This window comes from Condylura cristata, unplaced genomic scaffold (assembly GCF_000260355.1).
Source record: "Condylura cristata isolate star-nosed mole 26May11 unplaced genomic scaffold, ConCri1.0 scaffold00001, whole genome shotgun sequence".
NCBI lineage: Eukaryota > Metazoa > Chordata > Mammalia > Eulipotyphla > Talpidae > Condylura > Condylura cristata.
Window position 1 is genome coordinate 12,034,023 of NW_004567102.1, and position 20,026 is coordinate 12,054,048.

General features: G+C 44.4%; 1 protein-coding gene across 3 annotated transcripts in view; it reads right to left on the reverse strand.

The window, feature by feature from the left end:
- Nucleotides 1–1,856: 1,856 nt before the first annotated feature.
- The window catches only part of CLIC5 (chloride intracellular channel 5), a 155,499-nt gene continuing 137,329 nt past the window's right edge, over nt 1,857–20,026 (reverse strand). For all 3 annotated transcript variants that reach the window (XM_012720318.1, XM_004673538.2, XM_004673539.2), the window contains exons 5-6: nt 7,195–7,379; nt 1,857–2,629 (exon numbers count right to left, since the gene is read on the reverse strand). In XM_012720318.1, coding sequence (XP_012575772.1) covers nt 2,462–2,629; nt 7,195–7,379 — 353 coding nt within the window. In that variant the 3' untranslated portion in view covers nt 1,857–2,461. The remainder of the gene's footprint in view (nt 2,630–7,194; nt 7,380–20,026) is intronic.

Sequence of the window (20,026 nt, forward strand, 5' to 3'; positions counted from 1 at the left end):
AGGGAAGCTGAGGGTCTGAAGAAAAATCTCTCTTGAAAAAAAAAAATCAGAAGAAAATATTATTTACGAGTACTCCGATAAATCTGGTCATGAAACATTAAAACTCTAAGTCAATAGTCAGTTGCATTATATGATAATCTACTTTGAAGTAAAAAGATTAAGTTTCCAGAAGTACCTTCTTGCTAACTCCTCCCCTTCTTTTAAGTGGTGATAATTGTAAGGTAACTGCCTCCCATCCCCACCCCAAAGTCTAACATTGTACTTTGGTAAAACTGACTCAACCACAGAAGGAAAATCTAGAAAACAAGGAAATTGGTTTGTCTAATTTGTCTTTAAATAGGCTGGTAGCCAACAAGGACAACTGGGGCTGGAGTTCTGAAAATCAACTCTGAGTCTTCAGCCTCTGGGTGGAGTTGCCCCACCTGGATGTCCTTTTCTCTGAAGGCCTGGGGGAATGAGGAGCAGGAGAGTGTTGAGGTGGGTGGGCCTGTTTGTGCTTCACAGACTCCTTCAAGAACAATGCCCAGTGGGTCTCTAGAAAGTAAACTGCCTCTTGTAGGCCATCTCACCTGTGCTGCTCAGGTCAGGGCAGGATTTCTGAATACAATAGGATTTCACACCAATTAAAAGGCCTCCAGGATCACTCAAGCTTTTGTCTCCCAGGAGGCCAACTGGGTTTTTTTCCCTCCCCATGTCTCCTTCACAAACAAGTGCAGAGACACTTTCTAGGGATACTGTGGAAAGGCTCCTGTAGAGCTCCTGCCTTGTTCAACTCTTGGGTTTATAAAATGTCCTCCTGAGAAATTTCCTCTTCCTTAGCTATGAAGAAACCTCCTGCTTCTCCTTTTTTCTGATCAGTGGGTTGCTTTTTTCCTTTAGAGGCAGGTGGGCCCAGGGTTAGACTTGGGGCTGAAATTTGTTGATGTTTCTGTAGAAAAGACCCACACTGCCAGATCCTCACTGAGAAATAAGCCAAGTCCTGGGGCCTTCTGGCACCTGGGGGCCTTTCCTATAACCAGCAAGGGGCATAGAAGGGGGGATTATTACAGGTGGTGGATGACTTTTCTCACAGGCCTTCACTGGGTGGGAACTGATGTAATTGTGTTTCTTGGTTCCCCATGCACAGGTCCCGAGTGCAAGCATGATCAGTTTTTAAAGGAGGTGAAACTCAGCTAAAATTTTTTTTACCGTCTGTTTCTTTCTGGTAGTTGAGTCAGATGACAGGAAGATTAACCCAGATGGTATGTATTTTTCATGGAGTTCAAATCACATGGTTTCCCAGTCAGAAAGGCCATGGACTTTCTTCCTAAGGTCTGCCATGATCCTGTCTCTTCTTGAATGTGATCCTGTCTCTTCTTGAATGTATCATTCAGCCACCAGAGACCAAAGCTGACTCATCCAGGAGCACCAGCCAGCTGACCAGCCTCCAGGAGCAACTTGAAGAGACTGGAGAATCATTTTTGACCAGTTGGGGTTTTGCTATCTATAAGGTTGGTAGTTCTATGACATCACCAATTCAAGACATAGTTGGATCATGAGAGAGAAGACTCACCAAAAGATTCCCAGGGAATATCGAGTCTCCTTTATCTTCACCCGTCCCTCCTCCTCCCTCCCACTCCCATATGCTTTCTCACAGACCAGAATTAATTCATGAATAAACAGTCTAACCCAGGCATGCAATCTCCAAGGAAACAACTACCCACAGCAAGCAATCCCATGTCTGGTAGACCCCCGTGGGCCTTTTGGCATCGACACTGCTCCCCCTCCCCACCCTTCTAGTCACCCAGTTTGCAACTGCAAGCCAAAGTCCTCTCCTGGCAAGATCTGAACAGCATGAAAACAGAGGTCAGTGACAGCCAGGTACGTGATGGTGTGAAGCATTCACAGCACTGTGGTTGAGGAGATGGTGTCTTAATGGCTTTCCAATCTGGCTGTGGGGCCCCACAACAGAAGTGTGAGAGGAGGGAGCTGCTGAGGATGTATTTGCTGGATGCCAAATCCCACAGCCTGCTCCATCCTCCTCCATTCACTCTGGCTCTCCTAACACAGCAGCAGGTCGCTTTGCACTAAGAACACTCAGACGGCATCTCTCGTGGGCCTTGGAGTTACTGTCAAAGAGGAAGGTGGGGACACAGTGTTGCATGTCTCTGGTGTGTCTGAGGAGAGGTGTTGATATTGGCAGAAGGGGACTGCCCCCAAATAAGTGCACTGACTCCAGTCAGGGTCCGAAGGCTGAGAGCTTGAGGGTCTGTATCATTTCTGCAGATGGGTTCCTGCGTGATCAGATGGGGATGGTGCTGACCTCTAGAAGAAGACAGCAGCTGGAGTTCTGATGATGCCAGCAAGATGTCGTCTGATTAAAAAGAAGTTTCCCGAGGCAAAGTGGAAGAGGAGTCTGTGAAGCTGGGATCTACTGGGAGAGGCTGAGTCCTGCAGCAGCAGTGGGGCAAGATGGCTGTGCTCAGGCTCGGCTGAGGCGCTTGGCTACATCCGCATAGGCCAACTCAATCTCCTGGTCAGCTGCACAGGTATTGGTGAACTCGTCCCTGGCATAGGCATTCTTGAGGTACCGCCACAGGCCTGTCATCTCAGCTGGGAAATCGTAGTTGCGATATTTCTTGGCCACAATCTACAACAACAGAGAGAGTAGGGCCGAGATGGCATGAAAGTGCACAAATAAACCCCTCCATGCCTCACACCCAGACGTCAGTCAGTGTTCATCATGCAAGGTGGCAGGGCTTCCTATTATATATTTTCTAAAATAGATACACATGTTTGTTTTTTTTTAAAGATTTATTTATTTATGCATACAGAACAGGGGTGCTGGCCAGAGGAGCAGGGGCAGTGAGAGGATTCACCAGAGACAGAGTGACTGACCAAGAGAGAACAGACAGACTGACCAAGTACACTGCTGAGGGGAGGAGCGGGCGGGTCAGGAGAGGTCTGCCACGCCATGTGGTCACCTCTGGGGCAGGCGGGAATCGAACTCATGCGGAAGTGGCTTTAGCTTCTCAGTGCTGTGCTTTAACCCGCTGCGCCACCAGGGAGGGCCACACATGGGGTTTTTTAAAAGAGAAGAAAATATATGGTATTGACCAGAAATTGCTTTCATTGCGGTACCAGAAAATTCATTATCCTTAGCCCACTTCAGGTACAGTGAGTGCTGCAGACATCGAGATCCCCTAGCTTGTCCCCAGGCCAGGGAGCAACAGCACCCAGGCCCAAGCTGTGCTGAATGAAACAGGATCCCAGTAAAAGGCAAAAGTTATAAAGACTTCTGAAAATACAGTTTCCTTTGAAATGCTAACATTTTTCTTCATTTTTTACCTTATTATGGCCAAGTATAATGGCATTTGATCATTGTTTTACACTGCTTAATAAATAAAACTGACCCATTAATCTAATGATTCTATTTCTAAAGGCTTTTTCCTTAGAAAATAATGATGGGTGTCCACAAAGATTTTGCTCCTAAAGCATGATCACGGTACTATTTGGAAGAGCAAAACAGGGGACTCAGCACAAATATCCATGAACAAATTAATACATTATCCTGTGTGGATGTAGCTGCATACTGGAATCCATCAAAACGATGCTGTGATCTGGAAAATCACAGTGATCTGGAGAAAATCCTGTGATCTAGAAAATTCTTCAAGGTTGTTCAGTTGAAAATACAGTATGACAACTTTTGGAGGATTTGTATATATGATGGCCAGAAGTATATATAACTATGTGTCACCACTGCTTATGTTTGATGGATGGAATTAGAGACAGTGCTTTTCTTTTTTCCCTTACCCACTTTTTATAAAGGGCAAAAGCACAAAAGATGAGTTAGCCATTGGAATGAATACAAAGGTTGAGAGTATGAAAGGGAGTGAATAAACAGTGATTTCTATTCTTTCCCTAGTTTGTCACGCCTGGGAGCTGTGGACTCTGGTGTTCTGGAGAAGTGGAGAAATAGTAGCATACTGATGAAAAGCATGGGCTCCGGATTTCAGTGGAGCTGTTCCACACTATCTGACTCCACATAACAGCTGTGTAACCTGGGACTATTTTCTTAACCTTTCTGAGTCCCAATTTCTTTATCTCTAACACAGAAGTTGTTAATAGATCGATATGGAGTGCTAAATTAGTTAACACGCATATTATGTATGGAGGGTCATCTGGCACATTTTAAGTGTTTAATAAATATTACTATTATTATAATGTATTGAGACTCAGCTTTTGCCCGTTTGCAAGCATTCCTAGACGAAGAGGAAAGGCATGCTGCTGCCTGTCAGTTTCCTTTGCTCCTGTAGCAGCTTGCAAACACTTTCAAGATCAGTGTCATCATCCCAGCACAGAGAGGCTGGCACATGACAGTGACCCCTGTGGGCCTCTCCCCTGAAGTTGGATCCCCACACCAGCTAAATAGCAGCTTCCCTCAGAGATCCAGAGTTCTTCAGGGGTGACAGGAAGGCCTTATTTCAGTTTCTACATTTTGATAATTCCAGCCCTTTCCCTTTGCACCCTGCCCTAGAGGTGGAAACTGGTGGTGTGCTTCTCCTTTCTAGGTCATCAGCACATAGTACTCAATTGTATTAAATTCCCAGCAGTGAAGGATCTGAGTTTGGTGAGGTCACCAAAGATGCCATCTCACAGTGTTCTGCCCAGCTTAGGTGTGGCTGCTCAGCACAGGTGATGGGCCAGAGCCTCTGTGTAGGGCACTGGCTGTGAGCAGAGGTTGAGACAACTCCCAGCGCCATCTTGGTGAATGGGCAAATCTATGTAGTGGAGGTAACTCTCCCAAGGGGAGTAGCTAGAATTTGCCAGAGTGGAGGAAAAGACCCATTGTATGGTCAAGGCATTGATCAAAATATGTTTCACAATTACAAATGGATGTAGAGAGAAGCTTCAAATTAGTCCCTCCATAGTGGAATTTATTTTCAAGCTTTTAAGAATATGAGTTTTAAAACAATGCAATTCATGCTAATAAGTATATGAGTTTCTGTCAACCTTTATGTTTGCTTTATGGACTGAATGAGTTATGGGATTGGACAGGGTCCCAGGAGGGCCTGCGGTGCCTCCCCGACCCAGGTCTGCTCACCCCAAGCCTTAGCCCTAGACATGATTGTTTCCTCACATTTATTTCCTCACTTGATGTGGGGCAATTGATGAACTGTAGAAGGGAGTCAGATAATGGAAGTTTAAACCAGGCTCTCCATGAGTCCTGGGGCCAAAGCAACTCAGCTTCCCAGGGTAAAGGGGAGGCTGAAAAAGAGTCAGGTGAGAGGGGAAGAGGGAGGATAAGCTGGGGACAAGGATGCACATGAAGTACTGACATTTGCAGGAACTTCATGCATGTTCTGAATTTGCTCTTTCACATGAAAATAGTTAGCTCCCATAGTCCAGACTAAGTCTTGGCACTGGAAGCCAAACTAAGACCTGACTTGGCTTCTCCTCCCCTCTTTCTGCACTTTACAGGTTTGCCAGATCTCTGGAATCTGATAAACTGGATCAGCAGAAATCCAAGGAGACATGAGGCCAGGTCTTGCCTTTCCTCCCTTGCAGGCCCTCCTCCGTCTGACCCCCAGATCCCCCAAGTCAACAGCTTCAAGTAGGCCAGAGGCTTAACTCAGGTGTTTAGGCCTGGGTGGAACTGGCAAAATAATAGGATGAAGCACAGGGCTTGGGAGATCCATTTGCTTGTCTTTTTGACAAGGGATTCTCAGAAGGGTAGTCACTACCTGTTGGAGTACATGAGAAGCAAGAAGGGATTAAGAAGAGAGGAGGGATGTAATCCAAATCTTTTCTTTCAGGCTCAAGACAAGCTCCCAAGGGACTAAATGATCTGCCAGAACAAGTGTTAAGTCTTATTTTACTAACTCAGTTGCACCAACAAGCATGTTCTCTCCAGTCTCCAGCTCTGACCAAGACCGACAGGAGCGCCAGCACACACACAGGTAGGTGACTTCAACTTAGCTTGGTGTGTGCTTTGATTGGTGTGTGCATTTCTTACTTGGAATTCCAGATGAAAAAGACAAGCAGATATGCAGCTAACAAATGATTCACTGATTCTTCTCAGTGAAGGGGAAAAAGAAATTGGGATTCAAAAAGACATGAGCTAGGTGATAGAATGATCCATCAGTGAGAATTTATTAAAGGGCCACCATGTGCCACCATCAGACTTGGAGAAGCCCCACTCTTCACAGAACTTCCTGTCTGACCAAGAATGTGAGGTATATACACCTGTAAAAGCAGAAAACAGTGTTGTGGTATGGCCCCGTTGTATTTTCCTCTAGACTGGTGAGGTCAGGAAAAGGTAGAAGAAGGGTTAGTTTAGAAATTTTGAGTGATAACAACTGTAGTCTTCAAAAGAGATGAAAGCTTGAGCCCTTCTGTGTTGCTCATGAGAGCGAAGGTTACAGGGAGGATGTTTTAATAACCAGAGCCATCCAAAGTGGAAGGACTGGCTGGCAAGGCTGAGCGCTCTGCATCAGCAGAGGGTGTGATCCCAGCTGCATGGGGACCTGCCACAGAGACCAGAGAAGGTGGCCCCGTTTGGGGTGGGAGATTGTTTCAGATGACCTGGGAACGCCTTTCTTTCCAGATCGCAGAGCCTAAGATTTCTCTGGGAAAGGAGTTTGCTGCCTATATCAAAGTCACTGCCTATAAGTGCAAGGACAGAAAAAAAAAAAAAAAGTGTCATTTCTGCAGCTCTGTCTCTTCCACTGATAGATGGAAAAGGTGATACCTGCCTGCCTAACCAGGGAACCAGGGAAGTTGCGAGAGGGATGAGAAAGACAAAGAACACATGCATAGGAGGGACTGTTGAAGAGAGATGTGGGGTTGTGGCTAGTAAAGCCTATGAGAAAGCGGCAAGGAACAAGCTTTAGAGTGCTATGTGTGTGCATTATTATATATGATAAGATACTAGCAAGTGTTAAAGATTGTGTCCTTACAATATGCCAGGCATTTTAACATCACAGTTATCCTCCCAGCAGCCCTGAAAGTAAGCAATATACACCTGTTTTACCGGTGAAACTGAAATGCACCGAGTTTATACACTCAGCAGGCAGAGCAGGCTGACTTGAGTTCTTATGTGACTTCAGAGCCCAAACTCTCGACCAGCAGGTGGCGCTATCCTTGACTGAGCCACACATGTGACCTGGGCTTAAAATGGAGTCAGATGTAGTGACCTGGGTAGAGTTCTCTTACCTTGACCACATGTAGCTTGGGCAACAGATTGCAGTCAGCCAGTGTCAGATCGTCCCCGTCCAGGAACTTGCGCCGTGACCCTTTGTCTTCGTCCCCAAAAGTGTTGGCGTCGATCTCCTCTGGCAGAGGGGTGTTCAGGTAGTCATCTAGTTTCTTCAGCACCTTGGTCAGGCCTCTTTCAAGGGCTGGCAAGGAACAGCAAAAAAGGGTCTTTAGTCAAACTTTTTAACACTAGATACAGACACAGGGTCTTCAGAATAAAGCATTGTGCTTCTCTCTTTACCTCTAGATGCCCCACCCACTACAGGATACCTGGTAGCCGTTAGCACCACAGAGAAGAAGGGTTTAAATGGTCTGAGAAAGAAAACCTTGACCAAACTATAAACATTAACTTATCTTTCTCTTAGGAAAAAAAAAAAAAAAAGAATATAGAAATCAAAATTTTAGTAGCATTTATCTCCAGCAAACACAATAATAATTCTCAAAGTTTCTCTTCTAATTTTGCTTATTTATATTTTGCCAATATTCCACAATTAACGCCATAATCATTTTGTAGAAAGATGGGATTATTAAGTAAACAACAATAGCATAGCAGTCCTGGAGCAGATTTTGTGAAAGTGTGAACTATGGCTAACCCAACTTGAGGAGGACATGGCTTCCAGGAGGAATTGGCAATGAAAGCAGGTGGCCCGTTTTCTGCCCTCAGAGAACCAATGGGTATTAGGGAGTGTACTTGAGTTTAATCTGGAGAAGTCTGTTCTAGAAATCAGAGCTATCCAAAATGGATGGACCAGAGCCCCAGGCGGGAGGGTCCACCAGAAATGTACAAACACAGCTGCATGGAAACCTCTCATGGTCACAGCTCTAAGAATGAACATCCAAAGTAAGATAATGTGGCAGGAAACTTTTCCAATCTTTCCCCAATAGTTACCTATCAAATAATTCATTTAGACACAAGAAACAAGCAAAACACTCCAAAGAACAATGGTTGGAAGTCACGATCGCTGTCATTTCACAAGGCACCACACAGACCACTCCAGTCCCAGAACTCTACCAAAATTCTCCACTGAACTCAGAGAGCAGAGGTGGAGGAAGTGACCAGGTCCTTGACCACTGCACCTGCCCACCAACCCCATTCCCACCAGCTATTGTTCCCAGACTCTTAGAGCCTAAGTGGGATATAATTAATGGGTATCAGCCCTCATGTAGATTCTAGAAGATCAAAGGGGGCTGTTGACCCTAGAGGAAGAGCCCAGGAGACGGTGCTCTTGTTCAGTTTTTCCCAAATATGCCTTCTGTTAGCCACTCCCCCACATCACCCATGTTTGTCTTTTCATAAAAGTGCTTTTGTTTGAGACAATGAAATAACACCAGCCAAAGATAAATCAATTGAAAGCTTAATGGAATGTTTGAAAACAAGCTGGAGGTTGGATGCAGTTTCTCAATACTGCCTTCTCCCTGGTGTGGCACTTGAACTTGTACTTCATCATCTGCTTTGTGTTTCCAGTTGTGGGGAACAGAGCATGCAGGACTGGGGAAAACATACTTGTATTCCCCTTAGTAATTGTCTAGACTGGGGTGGGATTGCAAGCCTATTCAAGGGCAACAGCAGAGGGTGGGTACACAACAATACTCATTATACTCTACCCACCCCAACGCAGCATTGTGATTTATATTGTTTTTTTTTTTTTGTTTGTTGTTGTTTTTGTTTGTTTGTTTTGCTTCCTCAACCCCACTACCCTTCTTAATTGTGGGGATTATGACAAAATTTTGATTATAACAGAGAAAGGAAAAATTGGAGAGCATGCCTGTTGAAATTTGACCAACTAATATCACGCAAGGGAAAGAAACAGATGATGGGAAATGAGGCAATTGCAGGTTCTAATTCTGAATGCCCCTCAGAGACCTGAGGTCACTGCACAAATCTGTGTCCAAGTCACCTGGTCTGGGAGCTATCAGGAAACTGGTAAAGGTAACTAGAATAGCAAGTGAAGTTCCTTGGAGGGCAGGAGCTTCTGGATAAATTTCAGCCATCTCTTTAGTGATCTTTTGAGCTGAGAATGTAAAGTTTAGCAGTGCCCTTGCAAGCCAGGTGACATACATGTCCTGAGTATCTTCTATGAGTCCTCTATAGCCATATGACATACATGTCCTGAATATCCTCTATGAGTCCAATATGACATTGGTGTTTTGATCAGGAAAGTGAAGATCAGAGCTAGTATAACCATGGAGAGGAGAAACTGAAGTAGCTAACTGTGTTTAACTATGACTGCGATGCTGCTGAGGTTTAAAGCTTCAAAGTCCCTTGACTGCATGGGTCCCTTCCAAGGCCTTGAACTTGATTTTTTAAATTCCTTTTCTTTTTTTATTTATTATATTGGCTTTGGACCCAATAAATCCTGGAAAATTCCCTGATCCTGGCACTTACTAAGTGTGACCTTGGACAAGTTCCATCAACTTCAGTGAACTTCAGTTTTCTCATCTCAGTGGCTGGACTCAAGATCCCTAACTTGCGTAAGGTCATTGTGGCGATAATCTCAGATGATGCAGGGAAGTGCCTCTTAACAGTGCCTGGCCCACTCTGGGGCATCCATTAATGATGCTCTTGCTATTGCAATACCACATGCAACAGAGGTCATCCAGCTCTCTAGCCTTTGCCTTTACTTTTGGTCAGTATAATCCTCAAAAACCCAAAATGAAGCAGAGAATGAGAGTTTGAGAATCTCCAATTCTGAGGTTTAGTTTGCAGAGGAGGAAATCAGTGGCTTCACTTGCTGATTTAATGCACAGCCACAGCCTTGTCCCTTCCACCCCCTCAGTATCCTTCTTGGTGACAAGCTGTGTCGAGAGGCAGAGCCAGAGGAGAACAGTCACAGCGTGTCTGTGCCAGCGCACACCCTGAGGTTGATGTTACATAGCACTACTATATTATCGAATAACAGATGCCAGCACCAATACTTTCTCTGCCAGTTCTTTTCCCTCCTACCTGCCAACTCATTCCTCTGACCTTGGCTCAATATGGTATCCATAGAATTTAATTATCTCTTTTGGCTGACGGCACTCAGGTCGTGAATCCACTGGTGCTGAACTTTCTGCTCTGGTAAGAGTGAGGGGGAGGTGAAAGAAACTGGAGTGACAAGATGTTAATTCCTTGTTGGCAAGTGAAATCCTCCTTCCAAAAAACTTCCTCTGGGTAGCAGGATGGGGTAACCCTCAGACCACAGTAAGCAAGTTTGAGGTCAGGGGACCCCAAGACTAAGGATCACTAATGTTCCAGGCACGTGATGGATACTCAGTCCCTTGACTGCTTTCTTCTCCTCTCTACCTACCCTCCCCATGAAGATTTATTCTGTACCACACACAAATGCACTGGGTAAAATATGTGATGAGGAAACAAGGGGAATAGTTCATAAATATTCTCAGCCATATGCAAACAATCTCAAATTTATTTTTCTCTTTTTTAAAGAGGAAAAAAAATCCACCCATTCCATGATCACTTCCAGATTCATTGAGGTTGATATTACATAAGACCCAATATTGTTTTCTCATCGTAGAGAAATAATGACTTGGAAACAGCAATTTGAGCTAAGAAAATAATACACTCTTAGCAGGGCACAGAGGCTGAATGGGGATCATGGAGCCAAAACTAGAGCTCAGCCTGCAAGGCTCTTGCAAGGACGGCTCAGCCCTGGCTTACTGGCGTGCTGTGTGCAGCAGGGAGCTGACTAGCAAGCAGCCGTCAGACCCTGCGGGGCTCCAACTGCACTTGGGGTGGCCAGATGTCAAAGGTGGTCTTTGAAAGAACAGGAACAGCTCTGAGGGCTCAGGTTGCTGTACTGTCGGTTTACGATGGGTGTTTTTTCTCTGGCATGAGAGATGAGCTTGCAGAAGTAAGCGCCAGAGACCCACCTCTGACCATCATCTCTGGCCTGATTGGGTATCTGTTTAATTCTTCCATAGAGAAGAAGTTGGGGACTGGACCCGAATGATCGCTGTTCTGCTGTGTTCCACTCTGTTCTTACCTTGTCCTCAGCATCAGCAAAAAAAACACTAGACTTCTGTAGTGGATCAGAGATGTTTATACCACCTATCATACAGATACACAAAAAAGCTTCTGAGATGGGGTTTATCATTCACTCCCAACTAGAAGATCAAGAAATTGATGCTTGGACTTATCCAAGAGTCACACACATAATCACTCTGTCCAAATTACTCCCGGAATGTACAATGAAAATGTACAGTACTTTGCACAGACTGCCGCAGTCTTCCTCACAAGCTCTCAATCCTTGAGTAATGGGATGAACAGTTTTAATTTAGTTCATGCCGGATTATAACCTAGTCTGACGTAATCAGGTAAACAGGCCCTCTTGAGAGTTTTGTCTTTGTAAAATACTTGTTTTCTCAGGCAGCCTCCTTTTCTCCTACTCTTGCCCTGCATGGGCGGGGGCTGTGACTCATGGCACTGAGGAGACTCAAGTCCTGGAATCTATGGGCTAGAGGCTTTGGGGTACTAACAGACCCCATGCCATGCCTCTCCTCAGGTCCCATGTGACTTCTGGTTCCTTGACTCCACTGCCTTTCTCACTTCCTCTTCGCCCAACCCCTTGGCTCGCCTTTGCATTTTCCAGTGTCAAACAGTCTAGCAGCCTTAGAGCAATAAGCCCCCCTGGAGCTGAGTCCCATGTGAGTCCCTCCATGGCCCTTGATGAGCTAAAATTGAGAGACAAAGGAATTTAGAACATTTGGGGACAATAGCTAGACTTGCAAAGCTACTGTCTTCTTGGAAATGCTATTTCAGTAAATCAAAAATTAAATATTGAATTCCTTTTTCTTTCTTAAAATTCCTTCTATAGAAATCCTCATCTCCCACAGTTGCTGGATGCCAAGATCAGATTAACATCATGTACTCAGAAAGGAGAAGAGAAAAATACTTTGAGACTAGGAGCCCTTTAATATGAGTTAGGAATAAAACCAGGATTTAGAGGTGGGGCTTCTGGATTCTACTTTTTTCACTCTGCAATTCCATCTCTGGCTATCAAGGACCGACTCAGTGCTCCATGAGGGTCCACCCAACCCACCATCTTTCTTCCATGCTCCAGATTTTTCTCATACATCCTTATTTCCCCCAATAAGAGGATGCTATGATGCTATGATCTCTCAGTCTTCTCAGCTAATTTGATAATACATTTACATCCTTCTATTAATGGCTTGACTTTTGCTGGAGTTCCTGGTATTCTCAATGACTACAACTAGCCAGAAGTTATTTCTTAGCAGCAACTCTAGTGGGACCCTTCACATTAATTCTCAGCAACAAATACCAAGTCTGCTTATAGCGGGGACCGATGCCCTCACACTCTCTGGGTGACAGTGACACATTTGAGTGAAAAACAGGCTGTCCATTTGGGTTTGCATATGAAGAAAGGAGTACATGGATCTTAAGAAATACCTAGAGGAGTGAATGAAATTTTTACTTTTCATCTTCTCATTTGAAATCTTATCAGTAGAGCCAAAAGATTCCCCTCAATGGATACAGCTGTATTTGAGGGAGACCACAGTGGAGTTTGGTCTGACCATCAGATTGTATCAGATTGTATCGGAGAGAAAATACAAAGATGATCGTTATTTACAGACATGACAATGTAGTAAGGATCAAAAAAAGTCAAGTACAAGAATTTAATACGACCTTCTCCCTTTCGCGTTTGGAGGAAAAAGTCTGTCTTTAAAACCCAAGAGGGGTCAAATTCCCTACAGGAGAAAGGCCCAGGCCCATAATCCAAGATAGGAAGGGGGCTGGAGCAGTCGTAAGTCACAGATAGTTCTGAGGACTTGGGATGAGGAACAGCCAGCCAACTGGTCAGAAATGCCAACACTCTCACAGAGTGCAGTGAAGAAGAGCTAAAATGGTAGAAGGTTTTTTGTTTTTTAAGGACATTTGACTTTGTCATAGGCAATCTACCTCTCCCCTCACCTCACCCCCAAGAAACTTTCTGTAAAGATTGTATGCATCTTTCAGGTTTGGGGAATTAGTCCTGTAGCTCTTCTCTCTTGTAAAAGTCCTTAAAGAGAAAATAAGGTGGCCCATTTACAGTTGAGTGGCATGAGTATGGATGATCACACAGAGGCAAAATTACAAAGCTGGTGAAAACTGGGGTCACACCCTCTGACCCACAGTGACCTTCTAGGTCAGGTCAGGCTGAACCCCAGGTTCCCTCCACCTCTGGATAGCCTTAGACTCCAGGGAAGCTGCCATGGCAGCAGGTTGTAAGAGATGAATGAGGTTCCCTTTCAGGTTGAGTGGACTCCTCACTGAACCTGGGCCCCCTGGCTAGGTGAGCATGCCACAGGTGTCATCAGGGTAGGGCAGAGAAAACCTGGGTGGGCAATGTCAGGGAGTCGCGGACCAGGCTAGCCTGGAGGACTTGTGATAATGGACAGTAGCAGAGTGGAACCTCCACTCTGGCCTTCAGAAGGTCTGGGTTTGAAGCCTGCCACGGTCATGGTCGTTCATGTTACTGCAGCACCTTCTCTAGAGCAAGTGCCTGCTGGAACTTTAAAAAAAGATAGTTACTATGCACACAGAATTTAAGTTTATAAGAGGACGGGAGGGATGGAGACTGTGTGGAAGACTAGAGAGCATGTGAGGAACTCAAAACAGAGGTTCAGTGTGAAGTGAAATTTCTCTTGAGCATCTGGAATCCCCCAGGTGCAAAGAGGGTCCTGGAGGATACAGAGGGTGAAGCTCACTCTTGATTCCCTCACATGTCAGGATCCCAAGCCGCCTGGAAACACTGCCCTAGGGCTGGCATTATTCTCTCCAGGCTGCATGGGTACATCAAATTTCTTGGTCTGATAGTTTGGAGAATTCATGCCCACCTCTGGCATCAGACCAAGAACAGTGGGCTTGGTCTCAAGGTCAGAAAAGAGGATGTTGTCAAGTTGGCTCTGGCTCTGAAATACCCAGGAGCTTTCATGCGGGAAGCGATTCCTGGGAGTTCGTTCCTAGGCACTGGTGTAAACAGGAAAGGTGGAAAGACAAATAGCAGTTTATGAGAAAGCAAATGCAATGGCAACTCCAACAGATTCCCTACTGTTTTCTCGTGCTGCGTCAGCTGGACTGCAGGAGAGTCTGCTGTTCCTGCTGCCGGGGGCATTATTTGTTTGTTCTAGAAAGAATCCCAGCCTGCAATGGGAGAGCAAATCAAATGGTAAATTCCTATGGTTCCTTCCAGGAAGCGGCCAGTACAAAGTTTTTACTCTCAAGGCAAGATTCAAATCTTACAACTATGGTGGACTGGAATATAGGACACGGATGGATGCCCCTGACCTCCTCACCCTTATCACAGGAGAATTGTGAGGGGCACGATGATCCGTTTCTGAAGGATTCATGGACCTTTCCTTGAGGAACTGACAGATGCCCTAGAGCTCCCTCCCCAGGTCCTGTCGGGGTTAATTGTGAAGAATCATATTTTTATATAGTTTCATAATTGATCTTCTATTTGCCCTTTATTACAAAATAGTATTCCCAACAACAAATAACAACATCAAAAATTATTTTGTAATAGAGGCAAGTCTTTGGCAATTATTTGACTACATTGAACACCTCCAGCATGGTAAAAAAAATTTAGGACAGCTGCAGCCTGCCTTTCTTGAGATTTATTTTTAAGATGTGAAGGAAGGTAGTGTAAATCTAGCAATGCTGGACTCGGGTCATTTTGTGAATCTCCTAAAACCTGCATGCATTTGAAGAGAAAGCTTTTCATGTAAGACTTCAAATTTGGGATTCTTTATGTCAGCATAGTCTGCACCATGCACATATCCTAAACCTTTATTTATCAACAGGAGGAGAGACAGAGCCTCACTCCAAATGGAACCAGCCCCAAAGGACAGCCACGGAGGCTGCAGGGAAGGTGCCAGCCAGCAGGAGCCTCCAGGAGAGAAAGTTCTCCTTTTGGGGGCCTGGGCTGGCTTCAGCAATGGGGCGGTGGCGACCCCTTCCGGCCTGTCCTTGCATGAAGAAAAAACCTGTGCGTTTTGTCTCTCACAGTGAACACGTATGTGTGTTTTCTATTAGGCTTTCCAGAAACTCATAAATGGTTGTAAAACCCATTGTGCTAATAGAAAGAACGACATAAATGCTGACTGAAGCTATTAATGCTGGTTGTAGTTTATGTAGCAGGCTGAATCAGGCTGAAAACTGTGAGATTTTTTATGGTTTTTTAAGAACAGGTTATTCTGAAGTAGCAGCCACAGGTTAGATTTAGTGCTGACGCTCAAACCTTTGGAATCAGCTGGTCAAAGGAGAGTCGAACTTTTTGGGTCGTCTGTCCCTGTGTTTAGCTAGGGATTTTCATCCTCAGCATCCCTTCCCTCTAAACACACAAATGGAAGTGATTTAACTATAGTTTGTCTTGCTTCATCCTCCACTGGCCACGTCTTTTAAATAAATTGAAAAGAAGCCACCCTGCTACCTCAGCTCTAATCTCCATAATTACTGGTTATAGTCATCCTGTGGTTATCCTATCAATTCTCCTCAGTTGCCCTTTCATTCAATTGTTAAACAGGTATCATTGAGCACCCACAGTTTTGACCCCTTTATTCCCAGGGCCCTGAGTCAGATCCAAGGGGTGAAAGTGGGATTAAGTGGATTTGGCAGAGGGAACGTGAATATTTCTTGGTTTATGACAGATATGGTGTGTTTCCTAAAAGACACGCTGCTATCTAAAACCTCAGCACCATGTGCATTTTAAAAAACAGATTTTATGAAATGTATAATGCACACGAGTCCGTAGCAGGCAGCATGGGACAGCTGCCAGGATTGGTCCTGATTCTTCCACATAATAGCTTGGGTGGGCTGCTTAACCTCTCATGCCTCGGTTTCTTCATCTGCAAAATGGAGATCATAACTTCACACCCCTCCTGGGGCCGCAGTGATGCCCATAAAAGGCTTAAAGTACCTACTGGCTTGCCAAGGGAGGTTGTTCAGTACAATGTGGGATGAGCCTCCTATGTACAAATCAAAGCTACAGAAAAGCAAAAAGTTCTTAGAGTTGCAAGAAAAAAATCTGCATGATAATATCATGTTTAGTTTGTCCTCCACCATGAAGAAGTCCCCAGATGAATTATGCAGAGCCCTTACTGGAGTATTCAGCTGGTCCTTTCATTCTGACTCTGCCACCTGACCACAGTCCCACCAGAGTCAGCCTTCTTTCTAACAGTCATGCATTTGGGGCAACCTTAGCAGGGTTCGGGGGTGATAGTGTTTTTGCAGAATTTCCCAGATATGACACAAATGCTTGCCCCCCCCACACACACACACACACTTTTTCTGAGAAGCTCTCTGGGGCCCTTACTTGCTCCCACACAGATCACAGTATGGAAGGATGGAGAAGGTAATGCAGGATGAATCTTGCCTCTTCTAAAGGTTGAAGCAGCAGATGCAGTGTGCAATTTCATACCGCGCTCTCCTAATATCTAGGTGGGGTAGTGTCTCAGATTTAGTCAACCCCAAAAGGGAATTTGAAATAGTGTCTCTCTCTCTTGCACTATTTATTTTTTTGCCATAATTACATCCTATGTTTCACTATAGTAAAAAATCACCTTGATTTGAAAATGAATTATATATAAGAATTATTCTTACTTTGTTACTACTGGAACCCAGAATTTTTCAGAATAGCAATGTACACAATCAATAAATGTATCTTTCAAGACCCCCAGACTTTCAAGGATGGGGCCAACTGCCTCAGTTCTGGTCAACGCTCTGTATATGGAAATGACAGGATGGATTTCTGGGAAATGGCAGAGATGCAGCTGGCTCTGCCTGGACCTGGTCTATGAGGTAGAGAAGTGGAGTATCTGCTGATGGCAGGAGAATGGAAGTCGCACGCTAAAAAAGGGAAAATCCGCTGGCTTAAGGAGCTGGATCCATGACTCCTTTAAGCAACTTAATTGCCACGAACTTTCTACTCTGAACTTTTGTTATTTGAGTAAGGCAAATTCCTATTAAGAAGTAAACATGACAAGACAGTGTTTAGATCAGGGCATGGCACACAGACAAATGCTGTAGAGGGTTCTGCTAAGCAGAATAAAAATATTTGCTTTAGTCTTTACAATCTGGTCTCTAGTTATAGGTAGCCAAGCATAACCTTTGCCAATATACACAGGTATTGCCAGTATTTCATTATTACATCATTATCATTGTGCTGTGCCCAGTGCCTGGTACTGAATAAAAATTTGTTGGAAGAATGAGCTGGAGTTGAAGGAAAGGTGAGAGACGCTTGTTATGTGTCTCATATGCTTTGGCAACTTCCTTGAACTCATCAGAAGGTCTGAAATGATTCCCTTTCTCTGAGTAATGATAGTGTGTAGTCTCCAGGGGATAGGTGGAGGGATCTATCTGTTTGGTCTGGAATGTCCTCCTCTAGGTGGGACCTAAGCCACCACCTGTGGCACCTAAGCACCAACCTGTGCCTCTCTGCTAGGTGACATAGGTAGAACAGAGGCCAGCATCACACCTGAGCAAAGGGTGGGAGTCTCCACCATGGAAACCAAACCTGGGTAACTGGCAGCACAGACATCTTGGGCACATCTAGAGCTCAAGCTGGATGTGGAGGTCTGAGGAACTCTGTGTTCAACTCCCTTTCCTGGGAGAGTCACGACTGGATGACTGGAAGGGGCTCTAGACATGAGCACAGAGAACATCTTCTAGATTGTTAAATGCTTTGTCAACCAAGGGTTCCTAGAGACACTATTTGATCTCTGATTTCTGGCTAGAAGAGCACTAGAATTCAGTCTTCCATGTTTCTTTTTTTTTTTGACTCTTGGTGAATTTTCACCTTCAATAGCAAATCTAATGCCCACTGAATGTGTTTATAGAAGCAAGGGTAAAAAGAAAAATACCATGTAAATAAACACCATCATTGCACAGAGTTCGTGAGGGGACCTGTTCATTCTTTTATTTATTTTTCATTTTCTAACCAAGAGGACTGATCCTATAAACAGAGGCTATGTGAGCATTTTGTTGAGAACTAGTTCTAGCCATAGAACATCATAAACTTTCACCAGAAACGGGAAAATTTCAAAGATCAAGAGAAGGGAGAACCTGCAATGTAAGATAGACCTGAAAGTGAGGACAGACTGGGACAGGAAGTGGCCTAGAGGAAATGCTCTTTACATTGATGAGTCAGGGTGGACTCTTTCATCATCTTTCAGGTAAATGAGCAGACAGGGGAGGGCATCATGATGTGTTTGGGATATGGTTCATTCACTCATTGGATAAATATCTGTGAAGCACCCACTCTGGCCAGATGCTAAGCTGGCCTCCAGGGGTGATAATAGTGAATGAGACTCACATATGTGTCTGTTTTCCAAAGCATATTCTGGACCAGCGGCATTAGCACCCCCTGGTGCCCTGAGGGGCCATCCCAAGCCCTCCATCAAGACCTGCATTTATCAAGACCTCTCCCTGCATTCAAATGTGTGTTTAAGTTGGAACATGGACTGAAGATCAGGCAAGCAGGGGCCAGTGCTCCTTGACCTCTAAATCCTGAACATATGCTAATGAGGCTACTGACACTAAACTCATGAATGGCTCTAGGTGGGTAGGGTGCCTTCCCAAGATGGCTCTAGAGCAACTTTAAAAAAAAAGAGACTAGGGTTTTAAGGCCAAAGAAGTCAACATCTTGTGTAGGAACTTCCTCTTTTTCCAAATGTCTATCTTCCTAAGCTGCAAATAAATTCAATATACCAAACTGTGTTTAGCCCCTGATTTCAGTTCTCATGTTTAAGTATTATTTTGTTTGTAGCAAAAGTATTTAAAAGCTGAGAAATGCCTGGTTTTGTCTTGTGTCCCTCAATGACTCCATTATGTCTTCTGAATGATTTTTGAAAGTTCAGATTTTCTAGTGTGAAATAAGTAAATATTGCCCATCCTGCCTTGATCAGACAGTGACAAATTTAATCGAATTTCTAATGGCAGTGGAGTAGGATAGTTTCTGCTAGCAGGTTCAAACACATATGGATTTCATGTGCTCAGACCTACCAAAAAAGGGGAAACACATTCTACCTGCCAATTTACCCAGCGGCCATCTCCAATGAAAGCCAAGAGAGAAGAGGGAGAATTTTCCCTCACAGCTATGTTCGAATCCTAGATGAATACAGTCATCGTAGAAAACAACTAAATACTTCTGACCTATATACACACACAAGGAAAGACAGACAGACAGACACACACACACACACACACACACACAACTGCTCTTTTGTGGTCTAAATACCATTATGCTTCATGGTAAAAATGTGAGACCCATGCATGTTGTCTCCTATGACTAGCATAAGTGTGGACAGAAACACTTTTTTTTTTTTTGGCTTAATTGATCCATGACCCTGTTTACTTAAAGCTAGTACACGGAAATATCAGAACACTCATAAGCTCACACACTCACATGTGTGTGCACATGAATACCATATATATGAAAAACATGAGCTAAGTTTTTCATATATATGATATATATGTGATATATATGATATGTATCAGAGGCATATGAAATATATATGTGTGTGTATGCGTGTGTGAGGAAAAGAAAGAGGGGAAAATGTCCTTAGTTTCCCTGTGCAGACCTCACAGAGACAAGAGGTGTCAGTAGCACAGAATGAAGGAAACAGTAGCCAGAGGTGAAAGAGCATTTAACTTGTGTTCCAATTAATCATTTAATGTTCCTTTATTCCCCAGGCCTTGATCTGCATCCAGATCAGGGCAGGAGAACTGGTTCTGGTCAGACGGGGGGAAATTCCACCATAAGGAATGGTGTTGGTGGTCTCTGCTTGCGCTGTAGCC